The sequence below is a fragment of the Sturnus vulgaris genome, chromosome 1 (genome assembly GCF_052056855.1).
Source record: "Sturnus vulgaris isolate bStuVul1 chromosome 1, bStuVul1.hap1, whole genome shotgun sequence".
NCBI lineage: Eukaryota > Metazoa > Chordata > Aves > Passeriformes > Sturnidae > Sturnus > Sturnus vulgaris.
Genome location: NC_142243.1, coordinates 96,177,947 through 96,205,695, shown reverse-complemented (window position 1 = coordinate 96,205,695; position 27,749 = coordinate 96,177,947). Strand labels below are relative to the sequence as shown.

Here is a 27,749-nt window from a genome sequence, read left to right as displayed (position 1 = left end):
CCCCATTGGCCGAGACGAGCGGCTGCCCGCCAATAGCCGCCGGCTTGGGGGCGTGGCTGTGGCAGTGCCGGAAGTGACGAACGCTGTGCGGGCGAGGTGAGCGAGAGGGCCCGGATGTTCTGAGGTTGTGCCGGTGGTGGAAGGTGTGGATTGATCTACAGAATAAAACAATAGCTCTTAAATAGCAAATAATAGCTCAGCCGCCCGAGGCGTGGCCCTTGCTTCCACCTGGTCGCTGTAAAGCACCGTGTGAGCAAGAGTTGGTTTAAGTTTTCTTTCTGTTTTTATTTTTTTTTTCCCGGCCGTGCAGGATGACCGCCGTGCCTGAGGAAGTTAAGGCAGAAGATGGCAAAGCGAAACCTGAGAAAAAGCAGTTTTACTGCGAAGTGAGTGGGTGTCTTTGATGTGTTTCAGGCCCGGCAGGCGCTGGAAGGTGTGCGGGCATTGGGGGCCACGCTCCCGGCCGTGGGGAGCTGCGCCAGGCGTGGTGGGCAGAGCTGGGAGCGAGGGGGCTCTAATGGGGGAATAACGTGCCCGGTTTCTGCAAGAGCTGCTGGCCTCAGGATTCGGTGAATTCAGGTTGCTTTTGAGCAGTCATGGGTGCAGTGAATGGTTCTTAATTGCAGCCTTTTCAGTCTCTCCTGGATACTTCTGATGGGCGGCCCCAAAGGTTCATTTATCTCCAAAAGCTGCAACTCCGCGTTAGAACGCGTTGCTTTTTCAGTCCTGTAGTGTTTTTGTAGCGCAGAATGTTTTTCTGGCTCATTCATGTTCTGGAACAGTACGTAAAGGAAATAGACAATATTAGCATGCATTATTCGTTGCTTTTATAAAAGCTAAAGCTAATAAGAAATATTTGTATATCTGTGTTGTTTTCTCTTAATTATTGCAGTGGTATCTGCGTGTCTGTGGATCTTGATGAAATGCGTGTGTCTTCCTCCATTGTTTTTCTGATCCCTTTAACGTAGCTGAGCATGAACAATGAACGGAGTTGCAGCTATTCTAGGGAGTAATTTTGCCTCTGTTCCTTTGTAGTCACTGCACGATCATCCCGTTTTTGCTGACTCTCCATTTTGGAGAACTTTAGAAAACTAAGATTTCAGAAAGTGCTGGTAGCAGACGAGGAGGAGGCTCTTAAAAACTTCTTACCACCTAATTTATTTAAACATGTGTTTAAGTATTGTTTGAACGGGTTTACGTACTACTTCTGGACATTTTAGTAGTAAGCTGCTCTCCTAAAAGCCATGCAAAACGGTTCTGTTTGAGCCAGAGAAGACCTTGAGAATTACACGATTACGCTGTAGGAACAGATGTATTTCATATTTATAATTCACCAACGGCAGAATATTCGCAGCGTAACTGAAGATGTGCTTTCAATTTTTCTCTTTCAGGTTTGTAAAATTTCCTGTATGTGTGCCATAAATCTTCAGTCACACTATCGTGGTGCAAAGCATAGGAAGGTAAACTTTTCCCATATTAAATGTGTATGCAGATTTAATCATAAATCTGGGACTCGTGAAAGTTCAGTAGTTGATTTCACACGGCTTCAAGTGCTTATCTAACTTATTGGTTGATTTGTAATAGTAATTTGCTTGAAATATTCCAAGAAAAAGTTGAGGTGGGAATCTCACAACTCTGCTTTCTGCAGCATGTAACTTGAAACATCAGCTGTACCTAAAGGTAAACGTGTGCTAAGTATGAAATTAACGTTTGAATTACATGGGAGCCACAGATGGTGAAAGAATTCAACTTTTTGTTGGTTCAACTTTACAGTTGGTAAAAGTACTGTTTTGTCTTCCGGGTCTACATAACTCACCTGTACTTTGAATAAAATGAGCTTACCTTTTACTTTGATAGTAACACCATTTCTGATTCCTGAAGGAGTTACATAGACTTAACTATCAAGTCTGACTTGTGTTTGTTTGAAGCATCACAATAACAGCACCCTGGTTTAAGCACAGAACAAGTAAAGGCATTAAATAATTATGCACCGTTCTGTAAGGGTGTGTTTAGAGATGAGGCTTTTACAAATGATGTGTGTTGGAACCTTTGGCTGTTGATTGGCTGATGATTGTTTAAAATTCCACTACATTCTCAGTCTGTAAAGGTGAGACATAACTCAGTTGTCCGCACTCCTTTGCTGCCATCAGATTTGTTGGGGCACTGAAGACCCTGCTCTGATGTTTTCTTAATGGCATTTTTTTCTTCCTGGAACATTAGCAGCAAACAGCAAAACTGCCTTTCTTAAGTGTTGGTGTGCCCTCCCTCTTCTTTTTTTGAAGTGAGGGGCATCTCCCCACCTCTTTGCTATTAAGGCAGATTAACAATATTCTGTTACCTGTTTGCTGATCACTTTAATAACATTGATTCTTATTTGAGTCAGTGGCTTTACTTTCTCCAGCCCCTTTTTTTTTCCTCACAGCATTGAGTCTTCTTGTTCCCCATTGATCGAGTAGAAGTGTACAGTTGTATTTTTCAAGTCTTGCCAAATGTTCCTGCTGATGCAAAGAATTCCTTTGCGTTTGTGTTTTTTTTTTGTTTGTTTGTTTTTTAGCTAACCTTCTTAGCAATCTAATTATTGCTGTTTTTCACTTAAAAAGAAGGAAAAGCAGCATTTATTTTCTTAGAAAATCTGCATATAGTTTTCCTTCTGTTTCACGCTTGGATGTATGCTGGGCTAAATCTATCAAAGTTTCTTGTGTCAGTGAAGTCTTTGAGCTGATAGTGAGCAAGAGTAGGACAGGTTCGAAACTAGATTTTTATTAGGTGTGAAATCTGGTGTGAGGAGTTGTGGTCAGTCACACAGCTGCATTGCTGTAGGAGTGACTCTCCAAGCTTGCATCATCATTCTTTTCATTTATCTCTAATTTCTTTCCTTAAATTATGAACTCTGTGTGTGTCTGCTTTGGTGGAAAAAGATGAGAACTCACAGACTGATTTCAGGGTTTTGTATCACTGTTTTTGGAATAACTATAAAGGTCCTGAGCCTATATTTTTTTTTTTTTAATGCAGGGTAGGTGTAGATAGTGAATGGCTCTTAGATTGTTTCTTACTGAAGGAGTTCCTGTTCAAAATTATACCAAAAGCTGCCCTGACAACATAACAAAATTAAGAGAAGGCAGTAGTTCTTTTCCTAGACCACAGTACTAGCCCGACCAATCCATTAGCCATTTTTTATGACTTCAGTCATATTGCCTTTTTTTCTATCAGTTGCCCATTTGTTTTTAAAATGGCATTGGTAAAGATAACTCTATGCTTGTCTGCCACTAGAAGGTGTTTCAAAAATGCAAGAAAAAGCCCTTCATCAGAAGGACATTAAGAAAACTTTAAGAAACAAGTGTAAACACGTGCTACATATATGAAATGGTTCTTGTTTCATTGGCTTGTGTTTCCTATAGCTATTCAAAGATAGATGTGTTATTTTGAATAGCTGCAGTATTAAAGCTTGGCTGTCTGACAGATTTGTAGGAATATTTCAGTTGACTTTCAGTGTACATGGCTATTTTATTTTTTTTTTCTTTTTTTCCACCTGGATATTTTAGTTATTCTGGATTTTGAATAGGTACATAAGATATTTATCTAGGTTGTTTCTGCATATCTTTGTTTTATCTCTAATTTTTTTCTAGTGCTCTTAGTTCATAAGGCCAGACCCTTGTCAAAGAGGTGCTGATGGCCGAAAGATTTGTGGCTGGGATGATCACAGTACAAGGCTCTGTGTATCTTGTGCATTGAGTGTTCTGTGACCTCTGTATAGTAGCAGAATGATGGGATTTTATGGCTTCATTGCAGAGCAGGTATTAATGGGATAGGGAGTTGTAGAAAGTGAATTAGCCAAACTATTCATAGATGTGTGTATAATTCATGGCTCTGAAAATTGGAGTTGGCTGGTATTGGGTATTTTGAAAAACAGTTGAATTTTAGTTTTAGCCATTATGGTAAAATGTTTAGAAAACAACATTTATGTAAGTTTGCTAATCCTTTTAACTTAACCCAGCCTGGGAGAGTAGTGGGGGATATCATGCATGAAAGATGTGATTATTTGGTCTTTCTGGTTTTTTTTCCACAGCTGAGGAAAAATTTAGGGTTTTTTTGGGACAACAAAAATTTTATTTGGTCCCCAAATATAATACACCTGCTGTTAATATATCTGGAACATGGTGGTATATGATAAAATTTATTCAGTTTTTGTAAATATGCATTAGTTTTATAGCTCAGTTTACTAGAAAGGAAATCCTAGAGTGGAACATATTTTTTTCTATGCGTTTTGATCAGCCCTTTGCAGGTATGGCATCAGCAGAAGACCGTTGCCTATTTTGTGAACTGTGTTTGGAGCACAGATGAAGATTATTCTGGTTCTATCAAAGATTCAAGTTTCCTTGCCCTCCCTTCAGATCTGAAGTTAGATAGGCAGAAATGCCTGCCATGTCCCAAAAGGAGAAAAATCTGTATTCAAGACTACAGGCTCATTAGAAACAAGGAATGTTCAAATCTGTGAAGAGAGCTGTTAGTCTTTGTCTTCACCATTTCAGTGTTCTCATTTCTTCTGCCTCTTACCCCTGATTGTTGTGCATCAGAACCTGTGGTTGAAATACCTGATGTGCAGGCAACCTTTCTGTCCTTCTTTGTGGCAGTAGGATCAAGCATTGCAATGTTAAAACATTTCAGTCAGACATATTTGTGTTAATACTTGGAATGCTTACATAGCTAGTTGCAGGAAAATTACATTGCTGTTGGATTGTTTGTATTTATCTCAGAAAGCATGCTGTTGTGTTCTGCAGCATATCGTCATGATCCAGAGAAACTTTAATTGTGGAACATTCCTTTTGAGGGGAAAAACCAAACAGAAGACAAACAAAACCCCAAAACTTGATTTGCGTATTATGAGCTTGAAGAATTAAAATAAGTAGAATTTCCATGCATATCCTTTTATATCTAACTGATATATTTCAAGATTGCATATGTTTAAGGAAAAGCTGAATTATGTTCATGTAATACTTAACTATGCACTTGAAACTGTTCTGTTAGATAACCTGTGAACTTGAATTGTGTGGACAGCTACTTTATGCAGTAGCTCATACAGATGCACAAAAGGTTTGATCCCTTAAAACCAGTAGTTTTTGAGTTTTGGCTTCTCAAAGTTAGAAACTTTGCCAAAAGTTACTCTAACTTTTCATAGTCTTAGCTCAAAAACAGCTGGAATCCCTGAACCAGAACAGAGAATAAGTTTCTTACCAAATGTGTGAGAATCTTAATTCCTGATCTAGTAGCAGGGATCACAAGTAAAATGGACCCTTTAGCTTCAGTTGTGAAACTGCATTTCTAATATTAACAAGCAGTAACCCAGGTGCAGTCAAAGTTAATGGTCTGAAAATAGTCAGGAGGAAATTCTCTTTGAGGAGCAGCTCACAGCTGCTAATGTTTTCTGCTTGTCTGAAAAACTTGGTATTAGCAGCTGTTTGTTGTAAAACTGGAGAATGAGTAACAAAAGCACTTGGAACAACATAACTTCGAGGAACAGTGTCTGTATTTCTAAGCTTATGAAATCCTGCTGAGTTTATACAAAACCATCCACTGCCTGTGGCAATACCGGGACTTAGGTAACCTCCTTATCTTACAACTGCCATGAAAGTACAGCTACTTGGCTTTGCAGACAATTAAATGTTGTATCAGTCTTGCTTTCCTATTGCATTGACACATCCATGTCCAGCATCTCTTCCATGCCACTGAATATTGAAAATACAGCACTTAACTCCATGGACTACTCTAGACAGACAGCTGCTGTAGTGGTAGAATGATCACCCTTATTGTTCCGTTCTTGTAAATGACGAGTTTGTGTTTACTTGCCAGAAAACTCTCAAAATGAGTCAGGATTGCGTTAGCTATTAAATGGAAATTTTAAGTTCCCCTTTTCTTTAGGTTCTGCCAAAAAGTAATCATCTGTTCTAGATTCAACCAGTGAAAGACACTTTTCCTGTTCTTCATGATATGAATGATCTTTCCTGAGATTTGGCTAGCCTTGAAGTTTAACCAAATCCACTCAAAATGGTGGGGGAGCTGCTTCTAGTTAGTTTTTCTTTCTGGGATGAGTTTTTTTTAAAATTTTCTTTTTTTATTTTTTGGAACTACAGCTTCTGAAAACTTAGCCATAATCATACTTTAGGTTTTCCTGGCATCCTTCAGATGTTGTGTTTCAAGCCATAATCATCTCTTAAAACTTCATTAAATAACAGGGCTTTCTTGAAAGTAACCATGTGTTAACTGTAAGTACAGCTTTGTCAGTACTTCCAGCTTTTGCAGAAAATCGTGCAGGCTCTAATTTTTCCGATTTGACGGTGGAAAATTAGGTCTGTAATGCAATTCATCTGCAAAGGCTTTTCCGGAAGTGCTGGGTTTTTCCTTCGAATGATGCAGCACATTAATTTCTTTTTCTTATTTTATTTTGGGATGACTTGCATCTTCATAATTAAAGCAAGAGAAAGCCCTGAGACGCAGGAATTTCTATAGTAAGTATAATACTTTTTTCTTTCAGCCTCCTAGGATAGATATTGCTTGGGGATTTACTGTTTTGTTGCTGTTCTAATAGTTCAGGTATTTGCATTTACCAGTTTATATGTCTCTTAACTGTGTTTCTCTTTATATGTTGAACATTCTTCTGAGATTATGTCTACTGAACTGCTGGGCAAAGAATTGTTTTGGAGTAAGATACCTTACTTACGCCTTTTCATATATAAATATTTATATATCTATCTAGTGAAGGGATGTATAGTCAGTGTTTTAGTTTCTCGCCTTCCTAGGCTAAACTGTCTCCCACTTGTCTGTCAGCTTGTTGCACTCACTGCTGAGCTTCAAGGAAGAATGCTAAGAAGTTAAATCAGCAGGCTAACACAGCACTGTTGCAAATGCAGCTCTACCAGTGCTGAAGCTGCTTGGCTGTATCACAGGAGTGTTCTGCCTCTCTTTATTGTAGTGGACCTGGAGGAGCAAAGACGTATTCAAGGTGAATTTAGTTGTTGGGGTGTTTTTTCCCCAGAAACTGAGAATGTGAATCCAGACTGTCATATGTCAATGAAAGTAAGATGAGTGGTAAAAGGTTGAAAACGTTGTGTATGCCTAGCTCACAGTGAAAATTAAAATCTTGTTGTAAAGCTACTTATGATGACGTACAGGAAGCAGAGGCATAAGCAGATGTGGGAATGCTGATAAAAATCAATGAGATTATTAAAAACCAAAATGGTTATACAGTCAGAATACACAAGAAACAAGCCTTTCACTTCTACTTTATCTTCTTAGCCTGTTCTCCCAAGAAACAAGGCTTACATTCCACCTTTATCATCTATTCCCCAGTGTCCTTTGAACCTCTCAGCCTTTTTGAGCCAAGTTGATCAAAGGTGCCTGCAAATACACATCTGCACAGGGAAGAGTGACTGTGTACTGAGAGAAGCGCTGCCGGCTGAGCTCACTGCTTACTGGACCCTGAAGAATCAACACACAGGAAAGATCTGGGGAAACATTGGTCAGAGGTCCTTTTCTAAGAGACTGGGCTTCATTAGCTGCTCTCAGGATTTTGTGCTGATAAGGGAATTGGTGCAAGTCGTGTCATTCAAGTGTGAGATTTTGCCTCAGCATCCATGACCACTGCATGGTAATGAAGTTCTCGACAGAATTTGAAGAGTTGTGAGAACTTTCAAGTCTTCTTAAAGTCCAATGGATTCAAGCGCTACAAAACTGTATTTACACCTCAGCAACAAGAACAGATTTGTGTGGCTCTGGTCAAGGGGTTTTAGTGGAGGATGCTTTTTATGGCTTTCTTTAAACTTCTTCTCAGAAATAATCATTAAAAGTAACACTGATTAAATGAAAGAGGTTCTTTCTTCAAGATCATAAAATCTGGTTTTGGAGGAATAATGTATGGGATGCATGTGGCAGAAAGTGTGACTTGAATAAGAGGACAGAAGTGGTGGCAGCAAGACTACGAAAAGAGTGGTGCAGTGCAGGAGCCTGTTGCAAAGACCTATGGCTTTAGAAAACAGTACTATATGTACTACAGTCTGTGCTCCTTGGAGAATTAAGAGTTATTCCATAGGTTAAGAATGTGTACATGCTACAAATATTGTATCTTTGGAAATGTCATGACTTGAAAGCTTTCAACTGAGACGTATCCTGCAGAGCAAGTCAAAATATCTGATTATTAAAGTGAAGAATCTGGAAGCTTTGGTAAGCAAGTTAGCTGTAACTTCTGGAGGAGTCCCAACATCACAGGGTCCCACGTGTTGGAAGCATTGTGAGATGTGCTTTTATCCAGAAAGTTCTCTGCCTCAGCTGTCATTCTGAAGTGATCAAAAACTTACTTCTAATAAAAAATTATTACTAATGCTATTGATGTCTCTTTTATTCTTCTCTATTGCATTCTGCTTCACTGAAGGTCAATTTGCAAGCCACTAGTAGGGTTTATTTGTCCAAAGATGCTGAAATTTGGCCTGATGAAATGTAAAGAAACCCAAAGCAGTACAACTGAAATACACAAATACAAGTAGAAAAGCTTTTTTCTTGAGTAACTTTTCAGAGATGTTGAGTACTGCATTGCAGAATTATATAGTCAATATGTGTGTAGAACTTCTTGAACTCTTCCATGGACATATTACCAGTTATATAAAAAGTTGTCCTTCAAGGTCCAGCTGATCCAGTAAATTCATTGTGCTCAATCACTGATACAAAAGACTAATTTATGAATTTGTCTAACCTTTATTTTTTCATTTTAAATAGCTGATTTTTTTTTTACTGTTTGTAGACCTATGAACTAAGCATGAACAAAAATTATTAAATTCAGTAGTAAAGTTTTGTGAATGAACATGGAAAGTATGGAGATTCTTAAATTAGGTGCACTAGGTAAAGTATGAATCTTAGTTTTATTTCAGTATATAAATTAATGAGATACTTTTGTTAGTGTTGCTGGGTTTGCAATCTTGTTCTAATATTCATGCTATCAAATGTTCCAGTGAGGTTGAAATGTGACAGCATGTTCACAGAACTGGAGTTCAGAGAACCAGGAAAAAATGTTGTGAAAGTGAAGAATGAAGTTTCTTGGAAATCATTTGGGATGATACCTGACAAGTAGCTGAAATGTGCACTGTCTAAAAAGGAACAGGTACTAAACAGGATGAGGCTTGACATATTTAGAATGTTTTACACCAACATCTGCTTTTTCTTTCTTGCTGCAGAATTAAAAAAAAGTTCCTTTGTCAGTAGGGAGAACACCTCCCTCCCTTGTAAACTAAACACCCGTCATTTGTAAACCAAAATTTAAAAAGACAAAGTATTTGGATTCGGAGTGTTTCCAAATGGAATATGCTGTGTATCCTTTCTGAACCCATCAAAAGTTACTTGATAATCCAAAAGTGGTGAGTGTATGTAGCCTGTGTGAATGTACAATCACGTTGGCTTTGTAGTCAGTTAAGTGAGGAAATGCATCTGATTCCAGATGTTTGTTTTTGGAGGAGTTCCACTTCCTGTAAAAAAGGCCTCTTTCTTCATCACATTACCATATGAGTTTCCATATGGCAAAACTATCCACAAGCTATTTTTGTGGTAATGACATAATTGGATATCTTAGGTTGGGTTTTTTTCCCCTCTTTGGCAGTTCAGAGGAAAGCGACATAACAGAAGATGTGGAAATAGAAGATGCTGAAGTTCTGAGACTTTACTAAGATTGTTAAGTCAAAGCACACCTGAGTACATAAATTTCAATCATGTGATTCCTTTGTACAGTGATATAATAGGACAGATGGAATACTTCTTTCAGCTCTTTTTTGAGGCAGTTGCCCATGTGTTTGGGGATAAAGAGCAGAGGGAAATGGACGGTGGTTTTTTTTTTTTTTCCTTTGGGTCTATTGGCCAAAATAGAAATGTTATGCAAACTTTTTGCTTTGAGCGAGAGGCATTAAATGATGGGGCAATGCCTATATACACACAGGTAAACATTTACTGGCAGTAGCAAAATGCAAAATACTGTTAGCTCAGGCAAGGGGCTTAAACAAAGTATGAGCCCTGTTAAAGCCCTTTATGGGCTGCCTAGCTTTATTGGTGAAATGAATATGGCACAGAGGAACGGATTAATAAAATTTTTTTTGTACAGCCTGTGGAATTTTTCTTGCATTACAATATGATGCAGAGGTAGTTTGTCCTTCTCTTCCAGCATACAAATGAAAAGTAGTAAGGGAGGTTGTATGTTGTTAGCTGCTGGATCTGCTAATCTGCATCTATATCCTTCAACTTAAAACCTATAAATAGCACCATGAGTAAAGAAAGTTTCGTTATGGTTGTTCTGGAAAACATGGAATCAAGGAGAGGGATCCAGTCTGAAGATTAAGCTGCAAGTTCTTTCTCCAGCGAAGGCACAAATGTTGTGGATTCTGCCTTGTGTTCACCACTGATAACCTTAACCAGTATCCTGATGAATATTTCAGCTTAATATTTTAAGAAATTGATATGATTTAACATGATCCTTCATACTCAGTGTCTGTTAAATATAGATAAGAATGCAGGTTTTGGGTGTATAATTGCTGCTAAGTCTTCAAAGGGAAACCCTGGAAGTTCTATTCTGACTGACAGAGTAGAAGAGAAAATGTTTCAGAAGCCATAATAATAGAAATACAAGATGGAACACTATTTCAACACCCTTACTGCTTTTCTTTTGGGGAATTCCTTGACATGGTGGAATCTGGCATCTTTGTGCACTTCCCTTTTGTTTTCAAAAGGGAATCTGTAGTGCTGAGCTTGGGGCATCCTTGTTGCTGCTGAGTAGCTGGATTGACAGTGTCTGAAGCTGCCCTTTTGTTTTGAAACATGACTGTTACATTTCTGGCAGTCATTAGGAATGTGTGTGCATTACAAATACATACACAGATGTTTCTTTGTTCTCCACCTTTTTGATGTTCAGCACTCTGTAATTGAATGTTGAAAGGAAAGGGTTTTTTTGGGAGTTGTTCTTGTTGGAGTTTTTTTGTTTGTTTGTTCATGTACACAGTATACATGAGCTAGTATTTGGAAAATAGTTCTTACTAAATAAAATAATTAGGTGGAAGAGATTTCCTGAGACTGATTAGGTGATTTCCTAACTTCCTGATTGAAGCAGGACTACAGCCAATGCTGGATCATCACTTGCTTGCTGAATCCTTGAACATCTTCACAGGCGGAGAGTCTGCCACTTGTGTGTAATCAGTCTGTAGTTGCTCCTCTGTTCGAAGAGGAATTTTATCCTATTATCTAATCTAATAGCAACTATTTCTGGATGCTGTTTTTTAGTGCTTTTGTCACATTCCCACAGGGCTGGACATTTTGTAGCTGCTATTCAGGTGTTTATGCTATTGTATCTCCTTAGTGTCTACCAGTCTAAAGAAGTCCTGCTCCCAAACTTTTTCTCATAAATTATCTGCCTTGGGTTTGTTGTGGTGGCCATTTTGCTGGGCCTCTGCTATCTCTGCATCCTCCTTGAACTGAACAAGGATGATAGTAACCATCCTTACAAGTCCCAGATAGTGGGGGAAAAATATTGGGCAGTGAGCTGCCTGTGCAGTATCTCAGTGTTCCCAAGGTCTCCCTCAGCTGAAGCTGTGGCATCGATTGTGTCTCCTGAATTACTGTTGTCTGCGAGTTTCCTGAGGGATTTTCATGAATGCCAGCATCAGTAGCCTGTTTGGGCATGCAGCATTGCAGGCCCTGACATTTGCTCTTTGGGGGATTCTGCTGCTTACTGAACACCAGGAGGCTGCTTTTTTGGTTCTTTCCCTTTGAGCCTGATGAACCAGCTGATTTTCAGCTCATTGATCAGTCTGGTATGCTTTAGAGAAAATACTGTTTTGGTTTGGTGTTGAGATGCTTAAGAAATATATTATTGATAACGTTGCAAAGTAGTGTGGCTAGTAAGCATGAATTAAATGTTAGCCTGGAAACCTGTAGCTGAAAGGGAGAGTCTTCAAGATCAAAACTACTTTGTTAAACTTTTGTGGGCAGAAATGATCTTTACTTAATGCCTTTTCTTCTTTTTGATAAAAACAATTTAAATCTCCCAGTCTACTACCTTTGGCAATAGCAGCAGCTACAACTTGATTTTTAGCTTGACTGTATTTGTAAATTCTAACCATGTTAAGGCAGAATGTGCTGTGAACTGCTTCTGGTATAATTCTCTGTAAATTCACTTTGTTTGTAGAAGTAAACGAAATAAAGCACTTTTTAATATATCTATTCGTATCATATAGCATTCAGCCATGTTGTGCATGCTGGACCTGGAGTCTTAACTTGAGCTTTGGACACTAACTGAACTGTCCTGACATCGAGTAATTGTTATGCTTGCAGAATGCCTGGGGATCTTCTTGCTACCAGATGCTTTGAAGCTTTGAACTGAAAAAGATGCATAATTTATTTTAAGGAATCAAGGGAGATATGCTTTCCCATACCCCTTCCTTATGCTAATATTGCAGAGTTGTTTGCAAAATGTTTGTAACCTTGATTTGATTCGATCTACAGCTTTGATACCTATCTCTTAACTCCCTGTCTTGTGCAGGAAGAGGGAAAAAATTATGTATGCAACATGTTGCGTTTGCCATGACTGTAGAAAACTTTAAAACTTCAAAATTAGGAATTAATGTGTGCAAGTATTTAATAATTTAACTTTTACTTTTTCCATCAAATGAATATTAGTGTATCACCTTATTTTTGTCTTGGATGCTGTGACTAACAAAATATTGACAACGTCATTAATGCATGGTGGTTGGTTTGTGTCTCTGGATTTGAGGGAGGGGCAAGGGAGAAATTCCAACAGGAGTGTAAGTGCATACCTTAACATTCACTTTGAAGCTCTGAGTGATTAGGAACAGATACAGATCCCTGTGTAAAAGAAGATGTCATTTAATGACTACATTAATTGTGTCTGGGACTGTGTTTAGCTCTGAATGTTTAGACCAGAAGCTTTTGTTGGGTACCTGAAGCACAGATTGATTGTCATGCATGATACTAAATAGTTAATTAAAATAAGTATCCAATATGAAAAGCACTTAAAAATCAAATAAGAATTGAATATTTGCGGTTTCTGTGATTGTATGTTTGGTAATTTGTGTTGAAGGGGAAGGGGAATGGAATGGGAGACATAGAGCAATGAAGTTAATAAAGAAGTCTATCATGATGGAATACTGAGCCTATATTAAACTGCAAAATGAAGATAACTGTTCAATTCTGTAACATATTTCGATGATCTATGAAATACTTAATAAAAGCAAATGAGAAGAAGTAATCTGACTGTCAAACTCTTATCCTAGGTTCTTCAGCTCTAATCCAAGTTCCGATGAAGTTTCGAGTTCTCAGACCAGGTAGCTGAATATAAATAATGCCTTTTTCAGATGCAACTTTGAAATCAGTGGCTTTATTTCAATGATGACTAAAGCAGGTGCTTTGATTAAGGTCTAAAAAGAAGCAGTGCAAGCTGCCAGACACTTGAACCGTTGCGTTTTTTTGTGCACTGGTTAATTTATGTAAAAAAAAATCTTAGGAGAATATGAAGTTACAAGTCTTTCTACAGAAATACTTTCAAACTTGAGACATTGGTTTCTGTCTTCATGATTTTCTGACAATATCGTAGTGAATCTAGGTAGTTTTTTTTTAGTTGGTGAAGTTTTCAATAAAAAAATTTGCAGCATGCTCAGTGTAGAGTGAAGGACTGACAGACCGAAGTATATAAATCAAGAACAGCATGGGTTGTTTGTTATTAAGATGATAGACAAGAGTATTTAGACAAGAGTTGTATGTTAGGAAACAAGAAGAAAATGGCCATTACCTTGATGAGACCTTAGACCTTTTCTGTATACACCTTTCCACATTAAGTCTGAAAGATCACATGCCTTTGTCTGTCAGCTTGGGAATAACCAGCTCACAGTGAGTGCTGCACAGGCACACAAATGCATGAAAATGACATAAGGCATTTAAGTGTTGATAAAAGTGTGTCTGTGGTGATGAATTACGTGGCACCAACTTGTTACGAGTTGCCTCTGTCACATGCTACTGCTGCATGTCACCTCAGGTGAAAAAAACCACCCCAACCAAATATAGAAAGATTTTAAGAAGATTAAACTTTTAGGGGGGGAATGGGCCACGTTGTTGCTGTGGCAGGAGGTATCCCATCAGGTATTTTGTAGCACTATTAAATTGCAAGTGGTTTTTCATCTAAATGGTCCAACTTAGTGAAGTTTTTCTGTGTGTAAAATTCTGGAGTTTGACTTGATGGCAGCAGAGACATATTTCTAATGGAATGAATATTTAAGAATGAGTATGGAATTCCCTCTTCTTGTGAAGCTGTGTTTGGGATTTTTTTAGCTATAACCTGACATCCTAGTGGGAAAGAATACAGTAACAGTTCAGTGCTTGATGCATTTCTGTTTATTTGCTCTGATTTGAAGAAACTAGCAGTGTTAATTGCTCTTATGTAATTCAGTGGTCAGTTATATGTAATTAGGTAGATGAGTTCTAGTTCTGCACTGTTTTTACAGAATAAAAATATGTATTTTAACACTTCATCATGGTCTTTTATAATTCAAATAACATTTGAATATATGTAATGCCTCTTTGAGATTGTTTTGCAGGTATATTTAGCTGAATTCTGGTGTTCTAAGCTAAGCAGGAATGCCTTAGAAGTGTTTTAGGCAGAGCAAAAACTAATTTTATTAGGTTTATCCTAATAAATAATAGCCTAAAACCAGGCTATTAAAACTCAGTAAGGAGCAAGATAGAGCCCTGATTGAAACACTGCTAGTTCCAACTCAAATATTCCAACTGTGTCTGTGCAACCTTTGGGCTGCCCAGAGCTCAAAAGGTATTTGCTGTATTAGTGAAGATTATGTTCTTTGTTAGCCTTAAGGCAGTATAATTCTTGAACTTCAGACTCCAAACAAGCAGTCCCAGAATGCTGTATGAGAATTAGGATTTTAAGAGGAGGATGTTGGTGGCTTTTCTTTTTTTTATTCATGAGAACTGATCAGTCTGATACATGCTATTGGAGTAACATATCTTGGTATCTTCCCCAGTAAACTGAATTGTGTTAGAAGTCTTGTTTTGCTTATTTGATTATTTTCTTGATGACATTAAACCCTTGTGTATAAAATTGCTATGGAAGACAAAGTGTTGGACTTTTTCTGTGGGGGGCTGAGTTCTTGCCTGTTCTCCTTATGCATTTCAGAGTGCGAAGGAATTTTGTCACCATTAAAGTCTCCCATTAGAAACTCCTGTAAGATCATAGACATAATGTGTAAACTATGTAATGTGTAATGTTTCTTTATATGTTTTTACTTTAGTGAAGAGAGCATTCACAGGGTACATAACCTGTCTGAAGGATTTTATGAATGATCCCAGAAGAGAAGAACCTCTAATCGGTATGTTTTTTTGTTTTATAAATTGTATGCCTTTGAATTTGTTACCAAATTGTTTTCTTTTGAAATAAAAGGGGGATTTTAGTTAGTTTCATTTTCTGTAAATGTATTTAATAACTTACCTGTCTCATACCATTTCAATTTTAATTTATTGCATGGGGTATTACAAAGGTCTGCTTAACTGTTAACTTGTTAACTTGTTCCTGAAGGAGACTTCTAAGTAACGAAGCTTTTTCCAGATCACAGAACAGCAGAGGCTGGAAGGGGCCTATGCTGATCTTAACCCCTGCTCAGGTCCCAGAGGAGGTTGTCTGGGACATGTCTTTTGGGCTTTTGAATATATCCAAGGTGAAAACCTGCAGTCTCTCAGGGAAATCTGTTGCAGTGCTCGGTCACCCTTGCAGTCAGAGTGTGTTTCCTGATGTTCAGACAGTATCTCCTGCTTCAGTTGTGCCATTGCCTCTTGTCCTGGCACTGGGAACCACTGAAAAGCTCCTTCTTTGCACCCTCACCTCAAGTATGGTGGCTGTTCAGAGACTGTGGGTGGGTATTGATTTGCTTGTGGGGAAGTTGAGCGATGGGTTTTTGCATGTTGGTTGGTTTTGGAGTTTTTTTACCGCTCTTTCCTTTACCTATTAAACTGTCTTTAAGTCCGTGAGTTTTGTTGCTTTTGTTCTTCCTGTGTTCTTTCCACCCTGCTGAGGGGTGTGGATGTGAGTGAGCAAGCAGCTATGTGGTGGTTCTTGACCTGCTGGCTGGGATCAACCCATCACGAATACATAGTACCGGAAAATATTACATAAGGGAACAGCTGCAGGATTTTCCTATTTATTTTAAACTGCTTTTAAATTTATTATGTTCAAGCTTTTCAGAATAAAACTTTTCATGCTAGGTAAGAAGCCTTAAACTTGAAGATTTCTGAATACTTTTAAGGGATTGTCTCAGTAATTTCTAGAAAAAATGAAAAAAATCCCATTTTCATTCTTATCATTCTTAAAAGTTAATTGAATGTTTTCAGATTATGAAAGATTCAGTTTTGTGAAGTGATTAATGTCTTTCCTACACCTGCTTTTACTCACTGTCCAAATTATGTTTGACTAAGCATTTTAAATGCAGTTTTTAAATCTAGACATTTGTAGGACATTTCCTATTCTCATTCTCTTTCTTAATTTCTTGAAAAAATATCCCAGACAGGAGTAAAGGTGCATGAAATATTTTTGGTGGGCCTGGAAATCTGCCATAGATGGTGCATTTCCTTTTAGAATAAGACATTGGAAAGAGATGAATTTAGCTGATGTGAGTAATAAGTCCAAAGAAGTCTTGAAGTGATCCTGAAGGAGTGTCAAATTCTGAAAATGGAATAATTTCATAGATTAATTTTTAATATTATGAGCAGCATTGAAAACAATACATTTGTTTCAGTAGTCTGTTTTAAAATAGAGATATTTGTAACTCCTGCTTTTACAGGTTTAGAACATGTGGTTGAAATCAGATTTGAAGGAAGGAAAGAGCCACGTTACGAGTGCAGGCTGTGTGGGTGTAATGCAGAGCTGGCACCTATGATAGAACATCTTAGTGGACATAAACACAGAAGAGAATACATTGTGAGTAATTTTGATGCATTTTGATCAAAATTTCTTAATGATGCTCCTCTTTTATTTTTTTTTTCTAAATAATTAGGTCATTTGAAGTTTAAACCCCCATATGATAAATTGCCAGTATTTGTGTAGTTGACTCTCCCTGGGTCAGACCAACACGAAGAGCTCTGATGCTGTGGGCCATTGAGACAGTGCAGTCCAGGGTTGCCTGTCTATTTCAGCTCCAAAGTCTGTTCCTAAGTGTTTAGATTGCTTTCAGGATCAGGTTCCAGAAACAATGTGATACTTTTTTATTCCCCAGTTGTAGGGACACATATTGAGAAAGCAAGAAAATTACAGCCTGAAAAATACTCCAGGCTGGGGCTTTTCAGCTCTGTTCCCAGCTGATAAGCTGGTCCAGCTCAAGGCTAGGGAGAATTTCTACCAGGGTGATAACTTGGTCAAAATAAAAAGGAATTAATTACAAGGTAGAACACCTGTTGTGGTGTGTGACCAGGCCCTGGGAATGGGGTGCCTTCTCTCTGAACCAGTCACCTTTTCTCTGCCCTTGGAATTGCGAGTCATGCTATAAAACCAAGTGTGTCCTGAATAAATTTGTCTCATTCTATTATGAAAGATGACCATGTAGCTGTGTCTTATTTCTGCCGCACTTAAAGGGTTAAAACCCCTTTGCACGGCTACCCAGCATTCATATTCATTCATATTCATTCATATTCATTCATATTCATTCATATTCATTCATATTCAATTCATAGCATTGCTGGATTTGGTACAGAGGGTATTTTCTTTGGTAGCATGCTTTACATGGCATCCATTTTTTGTTTTGAAGACTACTTTAGTAACTCTAGAATTTGAGTAGATATTTTACAGAGAAGAAATCAGCTCATAATATTCAAATCAATGCTTACCAGTCTTTTGGAAGCTTGTCCAGAAGGTGAAATGTGTAATTTTTAAAATATTGTGATAAATTTTGATATTAACATTTTCAAGCTGGTTTTGTTTGCAGTCTAAAGAATTTCCAGATAAAATGAGAAGAAAACCAACAAGTGGAAAAGAATGCAAAGTCTTGTTTTTCAAACGGATAGCAGGAGAGCTAGAGAAGAGTGAAGGATTAAAAATGTATAAGGTAATTGGAAGTAAATGTAAAGTATCTGTTAATGTGCCTTTTATCAGTGCATTTATGTTTAATAGAATACATTTTAAAAGTGCTGGTGGCAAAGCTTGTTAAATTTCTGTGCTTCTAGGAAGTGTATTAATGAGTTGAACTCAGGCTTACCGTTAGGCTGCCCTGAAAAATATGGGGAAAAGAGCAGTAGTATTGAAATTCATCTGGAAAAAAACCAAAGCTTTATATTTTCAAAGTTTTAGATGTTTTAAATTGAAAGTTGTTTAGTCTGAATTCAGTGGTTCAGAAATTTTGTTACTTTAACTTCAATAATTTTTATTTTTTGCAACTTTAATTTTCTCAAATATGAACAAATTTTCTCTCAAACTTAATTTATATTTACAGGATTCTTTATCTGTATGTGAGGCATTTAGTTAATTTACTTTAATTCAATTTGATTATGTTAGCATAAATAAAATAACTTGTTTGTTTCCTAAAGGCAGTTGCAGTAGAGACTGTTGTTACGAAATTTTAATCAGAAAGTCTAATATGAAACTTCTTCTATTTTCAGACTGAAGGTTACGTGAGGCCAAGTCCCTCATGTAAGTCTGTGCATTTTTTAAATATAGTAGATTTGATATAATTGGTATTCGGCCTAATTTGACTTACTAGTTGAACTCAAAGGGTTTTATTGATGTAAAACATTCAACTTGTAATACTACAAAACGTTTTCTGAGATTTTTATGGTTTTTGTGATTTTGAAACAAGGATAGAAGGAAATTTCCAGTCTTCCTTAGATATTTTTTAACTTCTCAGTTCCAGAGATATTTATGATAACTGCACTAATTTGCTCATCAAGGAAAGTGAAAAAGTACAGAAAAATGGTACTTGATGGCTTTCTCTGAATAAAGTGATAAAGTCTCCTCCACCTCATTTCTGTCATCAAAAGACTTACGTGCTGAATCACTGGTGAAAGTGGAAATTACCATTCTTTAGCAAATCCATTGGAACAAGTGGTGGAAACCAAACCCACAAACATAAACCCAGCATCTTCCCTCATGGAGTATGGCTTTGTTACATCTTTTGTTACTGTAGAAGTGCTTTAGATCCTTAATGATGCTGATGTGGAGGAATACCTCCTTGCTACCTTTTGACCATAGTATTAATATCAGAAGGAGGGTGGGTTTGAGTGAAGTGAGTGAAGGTTGCATAGATCAACAGAATTTGTCAGCGTGGGTCCTGCTGTAGGAGCCTACCACAGCAGTGCTTTTGTCTAAATCATTGGTGGCTTCTGTGGCTTGTACTTCTGAACAGTGGTCTACAAAACAAGGTGGCAGAAATCTTTTTGATCTCTGTGCCTCTTCCAAAGAAGAGGGAATGTGACCCGGTAATAAGCTCAGTAATTCTCAGTTCAGAGTAAACTGGTATCAGTCAAGTCTGCAGACTTCCATGGAAGTGGAAAACACAATCAAATGTCAATTTTGAACATCGAAAAGTGTGATCCCACCCGATCCTACAGGATATGAAACTCTGGAAAAATGGATAAGAGGGAAGCGTTGTGCCGTTCAGTATTAAGGTTTGCTGTGGTTAGGTGATAAGGTCAACATCAAGTGAATTCCAAAAAAAAAAACCCCTCTGGTTGTTTAGAAGAAAATCGTGGTTACTGGCTTAGCATCAGCAAGTAACTTTAGATCACACTGGCAAATTTCAAAACTTTCTTCTGACAGTGAGAATGAGTTTGGGGATGTGTACGAGTGACAAATGGACATTAACAGCTTCATCAGCATGTGTTAACCGAGTTAATGGGAGCTGGTTAATATGCAACACAAGTCTTTTGGCCTGGTCTTGTAGGGCCAAAGATGTCACTTGTCCTGACAATTATTACGTCCTGTTGTTTATCTTGGAACACCTGTGTTGACAAATGCTTAAAAAGTGATGAGTTATAGACATACCATGCAGTAGCTGGTTCTCTGAATCGTAGTTACTGTTTTAGACTGTCTTGTTTTGCTGAGCTTTCCCTCCCTCCCTCCTCATGCTTATACATTGATAGAGATGATCAGACATTCCAACCCCCATAACTTCTTACTGGAATCTTAGCTATTGTATGTACGCAGGTATTTACTCAGAAGAGACCCACATGCAGACTTTTTTTCATGGAAGAGACAGGCCCACCTCAGTTTATTCCATACAGCGTTCTTGTATAGGATTCAGCTTCCTGAATACAGATGCTGTAGGGTACCCTGCAAAGCCTTTAAGGTGCAGGTCTCCCACAGACTTTTCATCAAGGATGTCTGGTGGTTTCTAAGGTGGCAGTGTGTGCCATCTGCTGCTGAATCCTGCCCTTTACAGAAGCTGCAGCCACTTCATGGCCAGTAACTGTTCTGTTTGTATAATGCTTCTGTTGCAGTAATACAGTGCAAACCTTGTGATTTTACTAATAATTCTTTTTCATTTTCTAGCCCCATTGAAGAAGAAAGCAAGGTGAGAGTACTACCCACACAGGAGAATCAAAAGTGATTTTTAAATCTGTTTTTCTGTAGCAAACATCATGACATACGTGAAAATATTTTATATTGCCTTTCCACTGTACCTACTCCTCTTCAGTAAATTGTTCCATTTTGTCTGTGGGGAAATAGTAGCTATGGCTTTTGAAATGCTGCACTCAAAAAGTAATTGCAATTGAAATTTCCAGCTGCTTCCATTCTATGTGGGATATCATTGGCTGAATGAGTTTTGTGAAAAGCTGTTTATATAGGAAGAAAAAAATCCAACTCACCATTATTTCAGTCATCTCCTTTAGCTGATTTGTAAAGAAGTTCATCTGTACTACTGGTCTCTTTGAGAGTCAGTCAGAATAAGGACCTTACGGTATATTTAAAACACTGTAATTTCTTAGAGAAATATCCAGTATTGGTAGATGATATAAATTTGGAAACAGAAATATCTTGGTTCTAGATACTATGAGTAAACTTAATGTTTTAGTAATTTTTGGAATGCATCTTAATACTGTAATTTCTTTCTTTTAAGGTGGGAAGATGATTATAAGCATGAGGTATGTAGAGACAGTAACTCAACACAAGTGTTCACATACCCACAAGTGTCTCATGGTGTAGCAGTTTCTTTATGCTTATTTTTAATTTTTTTGGGAAATGCTTACTCTTGGCTTCATTTGTTATTTTATTAATATTGTTCCAGAAGCAATTGACCTAATGAGTCAGAGTTTTGTGTTTATCACAGCAGAAGAGAAGATAATACAGTTCACCCTAGCTCTCATAAATCCTGTTTAGAGCCACTGAGAGTCTCAGAGCCAGTGTCTCCAGGCCAGGTCTCAGCCTGTGCTGCAGTCTCCCCTTCCCTGTTTTGTCCCTCTTCAGATCAAGACTATTCTATACTGAAAGTTTGGTTTAAATCTTAAGATATATCTAAAGAGTTACAATCCTTTTTTCTAACTCAAAGGTGAAATTCAAAATGATCACTGGAGTATCTGTCCTGATTAGCTCTGGAGATAAACACTGAGAAATGCCTTGTTTTTATCTTAGTGGCAGAGTTGGTTGTGTAGGCCTCAGGCTGGTCAGGTACTATGCTAAATGACTTTTTTAAACACGATTTTGCTCCTGAGTGAGGAAAGGCTGGAAAGATAGCTCTTGTGGGTGTGTGGCTTAATGTGAAGTGTGTTCTTCCTGGTATTAGAAGTAATGCAGCTGTGTTTGTGTAGCTACTACCAAACTGATACTGAGGATCTAAGGTTACATGTTTGTGGCTCTGACCTAAAATTATATCTTTTCTTTCTGTTGACTTTTGTTGTTGAATAAAAGATTAAAATGTCTCATTTCTGTACAAGATGATGCAACAACTGCTGTAAAAATCAGTCTTTTAATTTTTTTTCCCTATTCTGTAATCCCACAGAACGATCCTGTTCGGAAACAGAAAGCTCTGGAGTTCTTGGTATGTATGTAAAATAATTGTGATGAGAGTTGTGAGGTTTCACCAGTACGATGCAATGAATATTGTGAAGGAGCCTATGATTACTGATCAAACTCATTTGACTGCAACATTAATTTCTATTTTTGTGGACTCTGCCCTGAAAAGTTAGTGCAGCTGTAGTTTAGCTCAAAGTAATTGTCTGGATTAAATGTGAGCTCTCAGCCTGTTCTGTGGATGACTCTCCCCTTTGCTGAGAGCCAGCCTGACAAGCAGTGTTAATTAGCAGCACTGATGGTGCTCAAGTGCTGCTGGCTGCCCCTATCTAATGGGATTGTTGATAATGCTGAGCGAGAGGAGCCAGTGTGGTCTGGCTGCCAGAGAGAGCACAGCTGCTGGTCTTGGAGTGATTGGGGAAGTTTTATCTGTTCTGTTGTTGTTGACAGGAGCATAGTAAGCCTCAGTTTGAGTTTATGAAAATACCTGACCATTGTTGTGTTCGCTGTTTTACTCTGTGAAAGTCATGTTCTGTACCTAAGGCAATTAGAAAATTTTATTTGAGTCCGAATTGTGTTTATACACCAAAATCAGAAGTAGAATGTTTTGAAATATGTGCTTCATGTCTTCCATGCTGTAGTTACTTGTGACTTCAGAAAGAGAGAGAGAGAAAGCAAGTCTAAGGGATAATCAGTAAACTACAAAAAAACTTGGTAGTTAATTGACTTTTATCTACAGGAATCACAGCTATTTCTTACAAAAAATGCTTATGTTCTTCTAACTTACTGTAATCACTTACAAGTTCATTTATTTAGTAATCAGCCTGAAGCTTGTTTTTTAATCAATTTTCTACACAGAAAATATAAATTTAGGATTTGTCCTCTTCTCTGTCTGCAGCAAAATGTTTATGGACTTACAGTATAGGAGTGGCACAGAAATCCAGGTTTATGTTTTACCTTTTATCAAGCCATAATTATGTTCCAAATTTTATTTTTTTATGTTTTTGTGTACATTTATCATGCCATATGTTAACCAATGGTATAAATTTGGTTATACCAAAATCAAAGTATAACTTTGATCTGTTTGTGTATATGACCCTTCAGCATCCTAATGACCAATTCTAACCATGTTTTTCAACAGGAGACTTTTCACATCACCTCAGATTCAGAAGCAACGCTTGTTGTTCACATTACACAGGGACTCATGGAGGCTTTGAAGGCCTTTTGTGAAAAGAAAGCAGCAGTAAGTAACTTGATCTTGTCCAGAGCTGTTTTACCAGTGGGAGGAAAGGAGTGATTAAACTCACTGTGTTAACACCCTGCCAACCTGTAACAGTTCAGGCATGGGTCAAAACCCCCAGTTAAATGTACTTGAATTTCCTTTTTTTACGATTTCTAAGTAACAAAGATATTAATTACATAGCACATTTCTCTTAGTATTCTATCTTCATGTATCTGTTTTGGCTTTTTGTGTGTGTGTGTGTTCTCTTCTGGGCACCATTTTGCTTCTTGATGACAGGTTGTCATCCTTTTTGTGGTGGTCCCTTGCTTGATAGCTTTTGTTCTAAGATCGATGAGGCTTTAAGTGCCACTCAAATGTGCCACTTTTTTCTTTCATGGGCCTGTGGGTAGGTCTGTCTTTCTCATAACTTGTAGCTCTGCTCTCAGTTGAGAGTTTTTTAATCTGTTAAGACTAAGGTAGGCAAGATGTTCTTGACTATCTGTTGGTCCTTACAAACCTCCATAGCTTCTTTGCAAAGATGTTGACTGCCTGTGGAAAAAGGAGTCTGAAGAAGGACCAGAATTTGTGAAAAAATGAGTCATCACTCTGGTAGCTACTGGTTCACAAAATTCAGGATGTGTTTTTTTCTGAAAGCTGTTTCAGATGGTTTTCTCAATTGTATATTCCTTGTCAGGTGAGCTACAGTAACTATCTCTGTGCAAATGCTGCCACTAAAACCAGTTAAATACTGTTTTCTGTAGCTTAATCCCTTAGCTGGGCTTTCCATTCTGCATTCCCCAGATGGATGCAGGATTTGCATATGCACCAGTTCTATATTTTAGCCAGGTGATATGAGAGATGAGGCAATACATTTGAAACAGAAGATGTTGTCTTCACCAGACACTTCCTTCTGTTCTCGAGATATGTACCTTTTCCAAATAGCACTTTGGAAAATTGTGGTATAATGTGGTAACAACATACTCCTCATATAGACTTTGCTATCACCTAAAATTGTACTTTGCTAACTTTCTGTGGAAAATTCGTTGCTTTTTAGAATTTGCAGGTTCTTAAATTCTTCCATGTGCAAACAGACATTCTGATCTTTTGCTTTAACCTAGGATAATGGCACCAACAGTTCAGGCCCACTGATGTCAGTACCTCAAGATGAATTTCCAGAAAGGAAAAGTGATCCAGAACACTATGGGCCAGATGTAGAATACAGAGGTAATTTAGATATTTTGTTCTATTAGTTTGTTTACTCTGGAGACTGCACAGATTGTGAAAATTTACTTTTATGACCAGCCATACTGCTTCTCAGCTGGTGTACTATATGTCTTTGCCCTCTGAGTCAGTTCAGGATATCATTTTCTGATTCTTTAATGACTTAACTGTCTGAAAATATTCCTGTCTCACTGAACAGTGTTACAGCAGTTAAGGTTATGGAAATTCAAGCAGTAACCCTTCCTGATCTATTTACTGCCAAACTCAGATAAGACATAAGTGCAGGAAATGGGAAAAGAACAGAAGGACACGTCATAAAACCTCAAAGTAGTTGTGTTTGCAGTTGGTATTTTAATATTCTGCTAACTTTTGGTGCCCTTTATTTATTCAGAAAGTTCTGACTGGAATCAAGGTTTTTTGTCTCAGTATGAAGAGTGTTCTGAAGATGCTTCTTGTGCTCCTGCTCACCCAAACAGTTACCAAGCAGATGATGGAACATCCTACTGTCATCTGAGATCAGACAACTTTGCAATGATGTCTCCACTCACGGACTCTCCTGCTGTTGAGCCTGATAGTGCTACCAGTGGTGTCAGCAAATGGCTGAGACAGCTCAGAAACTCTGTGTCCTGCAGGAATTTGGCTGTTGGGACTTCTTCATATGAGACCAACCCAGTGAAGGAGTACTCAGCAGAATACATATCCAGTGATGTGCAAGGAAGTGAGCTTTGTGATAACAGACTGTCATTTGGCAGGGAAAATACAAAATGGAGGAATCAACAAGTATGTAAAAAAGCAAGGCATATAAGTGACCAAGAATTACCCTATCCCAATTCTTCTGCCTCATATCCTTCATCTGGAAGATACTCTACAAACTATCCTTCACAAAGCTATTCCTCTTACAAGAACAATGAGTCTGTGAATACTTACACATCTTCTGCAAATTCTGCTGTTTCAGGAAGAGGTGGCTCCAGGTGGCACCAGGACACTAGGTGGAATGAGTGGAACGAGGACTGTAGCTGGAACGAGGACTATAGGTGGAACAAGGACTGTAGCTGGAAGCAGGACTACAGCTGGAAGCAGGAATCTAGGTGTCAAGGATTCAGGTATCAGAAATCAGGCTACCAAAGAGACTGGAGTTCGCATCAGGACGCATTTTCTGGCAATGGTTCATACCGAGATCACCAGCAGTTCAGAAGCTCAGATGGACTTGATGTTGGTCTTGCTCCCAACACTGTGAACAGACTACTAGGAAAGGGTGTACCTACAATGACCAGGATTCTCAAACAGCTGGCTCCATAATATCCAGCACTTCAAAGTAAGATTGTGATCAGTTTGCATCATATGAAATGAGTTACATCAGCATAGTTGCTTTAACATAAGCAGGAGATTGCAGGTTGCAGAAATAGGATGAGCTGTTCAGGGGAGTCGAACTCATTTTTCTCACATCTGTATCAGCTGAAGAAAGGCATTGTTGCCTCTCTGAGGACACTGTGCCTCTTGGCAACTAGATGGAGCAGTGAGTGGGAGGAGATTTTGATAGTGCAAAAATTTCCTGAATTGAAAGGTTTGTCCTAGGTCGTCTTTCTAACTAGCAGTTTGTATCATGAGTTGTGCTGGTAAGTTTGCAACGATGGGAGGGGAATGTATTGGCATAAAGGAAAAAATATTGGAATGCATGCAGAACCAAACCTGAATGGAATTATAATGGATAATCCAAATGACTCAAAACCCACTGGGATAACAAGGGAAATGTTATCAAAAGAGATGGTTCATTACGTATCAATTACTTTTTTTCCAGTTACTGTAGAAATAGTCATTAATGTTGAGAATAGTGATACACAATTCAAAGTGAGAGTTTCTCCTTTGGAAATAGATTATTAGAGGGATTTAAAGAGAAGTGGGCATATGCAACTGCATAGCTCTCATTGAACAAATGCAAACTATGAGTTTGGACAAATGCAAACTATGTTTCTGGTACTAGATTTAATTAGGTAGCTACTTAATAGTAAAATTTTAATTTTCACATTCTCTATGCTGTATTATGGAAATATTATGAGATAGAAGTAACTCTAAATGTCTTTATCTCCCCTTTCCAGAAATAAATATTCAGACATTCGTCAATGTGCTAATAGAAACTAGAGAGAAAGATTTAGGAGCAACAAGAGCTGAACTGGAAACAGATGAAGAGATTTGAGAATCTCCATCACTTGGCTTTCAGGAAAGAGATTGCATTTAACCCTGTGTTTCGCTGGCTTGGGAAAGGTAAAGGGAGGTAGGGTTTAAGTTTATAACATGTGAAATATAGCTGGAACATGAACTTGCACATAACAGGTGAACATACTATTTTGTTTAGGCTTTTTGTAATGTATTTGTTATATCTTAGTATATTAAAGAGAAATAAATCTTCTGTTATTTTTTGAAAATCTGTTAAAATTATTCTGTCAGCAAAAGCTAATAATCCTTTTAATACCCCTCTCTTCAGAAGAGAAAGAAAGGTTTACTTTTATGTTACCCACTTAGGAAGAATATTCATTGGAAATACAGGTTTAATTTTCTTCACACAAATGTAAGGCCAGTTCCATTAATTTGAGGCTTTATAATTAGCATATTTTTAAAAATTGATACACTACATTTCTGTTTGCACTAAGAAAGGAGAATGTCACAGCAAAGATATTCTCTCTATCTTAATGTGATGCTATGTGAGGAAAATGTAATCTATACTAGAGAACTGGTATGTAATGGGGCAAATTAGTTTTGTTTTTGCAGAGTAAGAAATGGTGTGAAATACATGCTGGTTTTCTAATCTTATTGTTCAAAATAAAATGTCTTAAAAACTCATTTAGTAGATGGACCCACGCTAAAATAAAAATTCTTGACTTTCTACTGGCAAAAGCATATTAATAGTAGATCCCATAAGGCAATCAGATAAAATAACAGGAAAAATAAACAAAATGTCATACCGAGTAATACTTAGCAGTTCATGGTGTGTATCAGAGCCACATCCTCATGAATGCCTGGCTTTAGATATCTGCTTTATGTAATTAAAACCAGCTTACATGGAGCTGAAGAAAAGAAGTAAAGTGAGACAGTTTACTCCTGAGTGTCTGTTTTCCTTTTCACTACTGCATTGTGGACTATCATTTTTCTTTTCACCCATGCCAGAACTGTGTCTCTGTGCATTAAATACATGCACTGAAGCAAGGTTAGTCTTAATGAGGTGTCATAAAACATTTTGGATCTTGTTATGTAAATTTTAATAAAAACTCAATGAAATCA

At 37.7% G+C, this 27,749-nt stretch overlaps 1 protein-coding gene across 3 annotated transcripts; it reads left to right on the top strand.

The window, feature by feature from the left end:
• Positions 1-73: 73 nt before the first annotated feature.
• Positions 74-27,749, top strand: LOC106852505 (uncharacterized). Of its 3 annotated transcripts, none has more exons than XM_088172019.1 (16): positions 74-96; positions 311-386; positions 1,392-1,460; positions 6,470-6,503; positions 13,311-13,361; positions 15,336-15,413; positions 16,878-17,014; positions 18,015-18,134; positions 18,685-18,715; positions 20,573-20,594; positions 21,141-21,165; positions 22,020-22,058; positions 23,172-23,273; positions 24,371-24,476; positions 24,865-25,788; positions 26,570-27,749. In XM_088172019.1, the coding sequence occupies exons 2-15, from the start codon at positions 312-314 to the stop codon at positions 25,770-25,772; spliced, it is 1,797 nt and encodes a 598-aa protein (XP_088028145.1). In that variant the 5' UTR covers positions 74-96; position 311; the 3' UTR covers positions 25,773-25,788; positions 26,570-27,749. The 3 variants fall into 3 exon arrangements, with proteins under 3 accessions (XP_088028145.1, XP_014730663.2, XP_088028151.1); XM_014875177.2 differs by having other exon boundaries at positions 74-143; XM_088172025.1 differs by lacking the exon at positions 6,470-6,503 and having other exon boundaries at positions 94-143.

Excerpts from the sequence above, each read along its gene's own strand:
- LOC106852505 (XM_088172019.1), top strand. The coding sequence starts at position 312 with ATGACCGCCGTGCCTGAGGAAGTTAAGGCAGAAGATGGCAAAGCGAAA. Across the intron at positions 1,461-6,469 it reads GTGGTGCAAAGCATAGGAAG|CAAGAGAAAGCCCTGAGACG; the intron begins GTAAACTTTTCC and ends TCATAATTAAAG. Across the intron at positions 6,504-13,310 it reads GAGACGCAGGAATTTCTATA|GTTCTTCAGCTCTAATCCAA; the intron begins GTAAGTATAATA and ends CTCTTATCCTAG.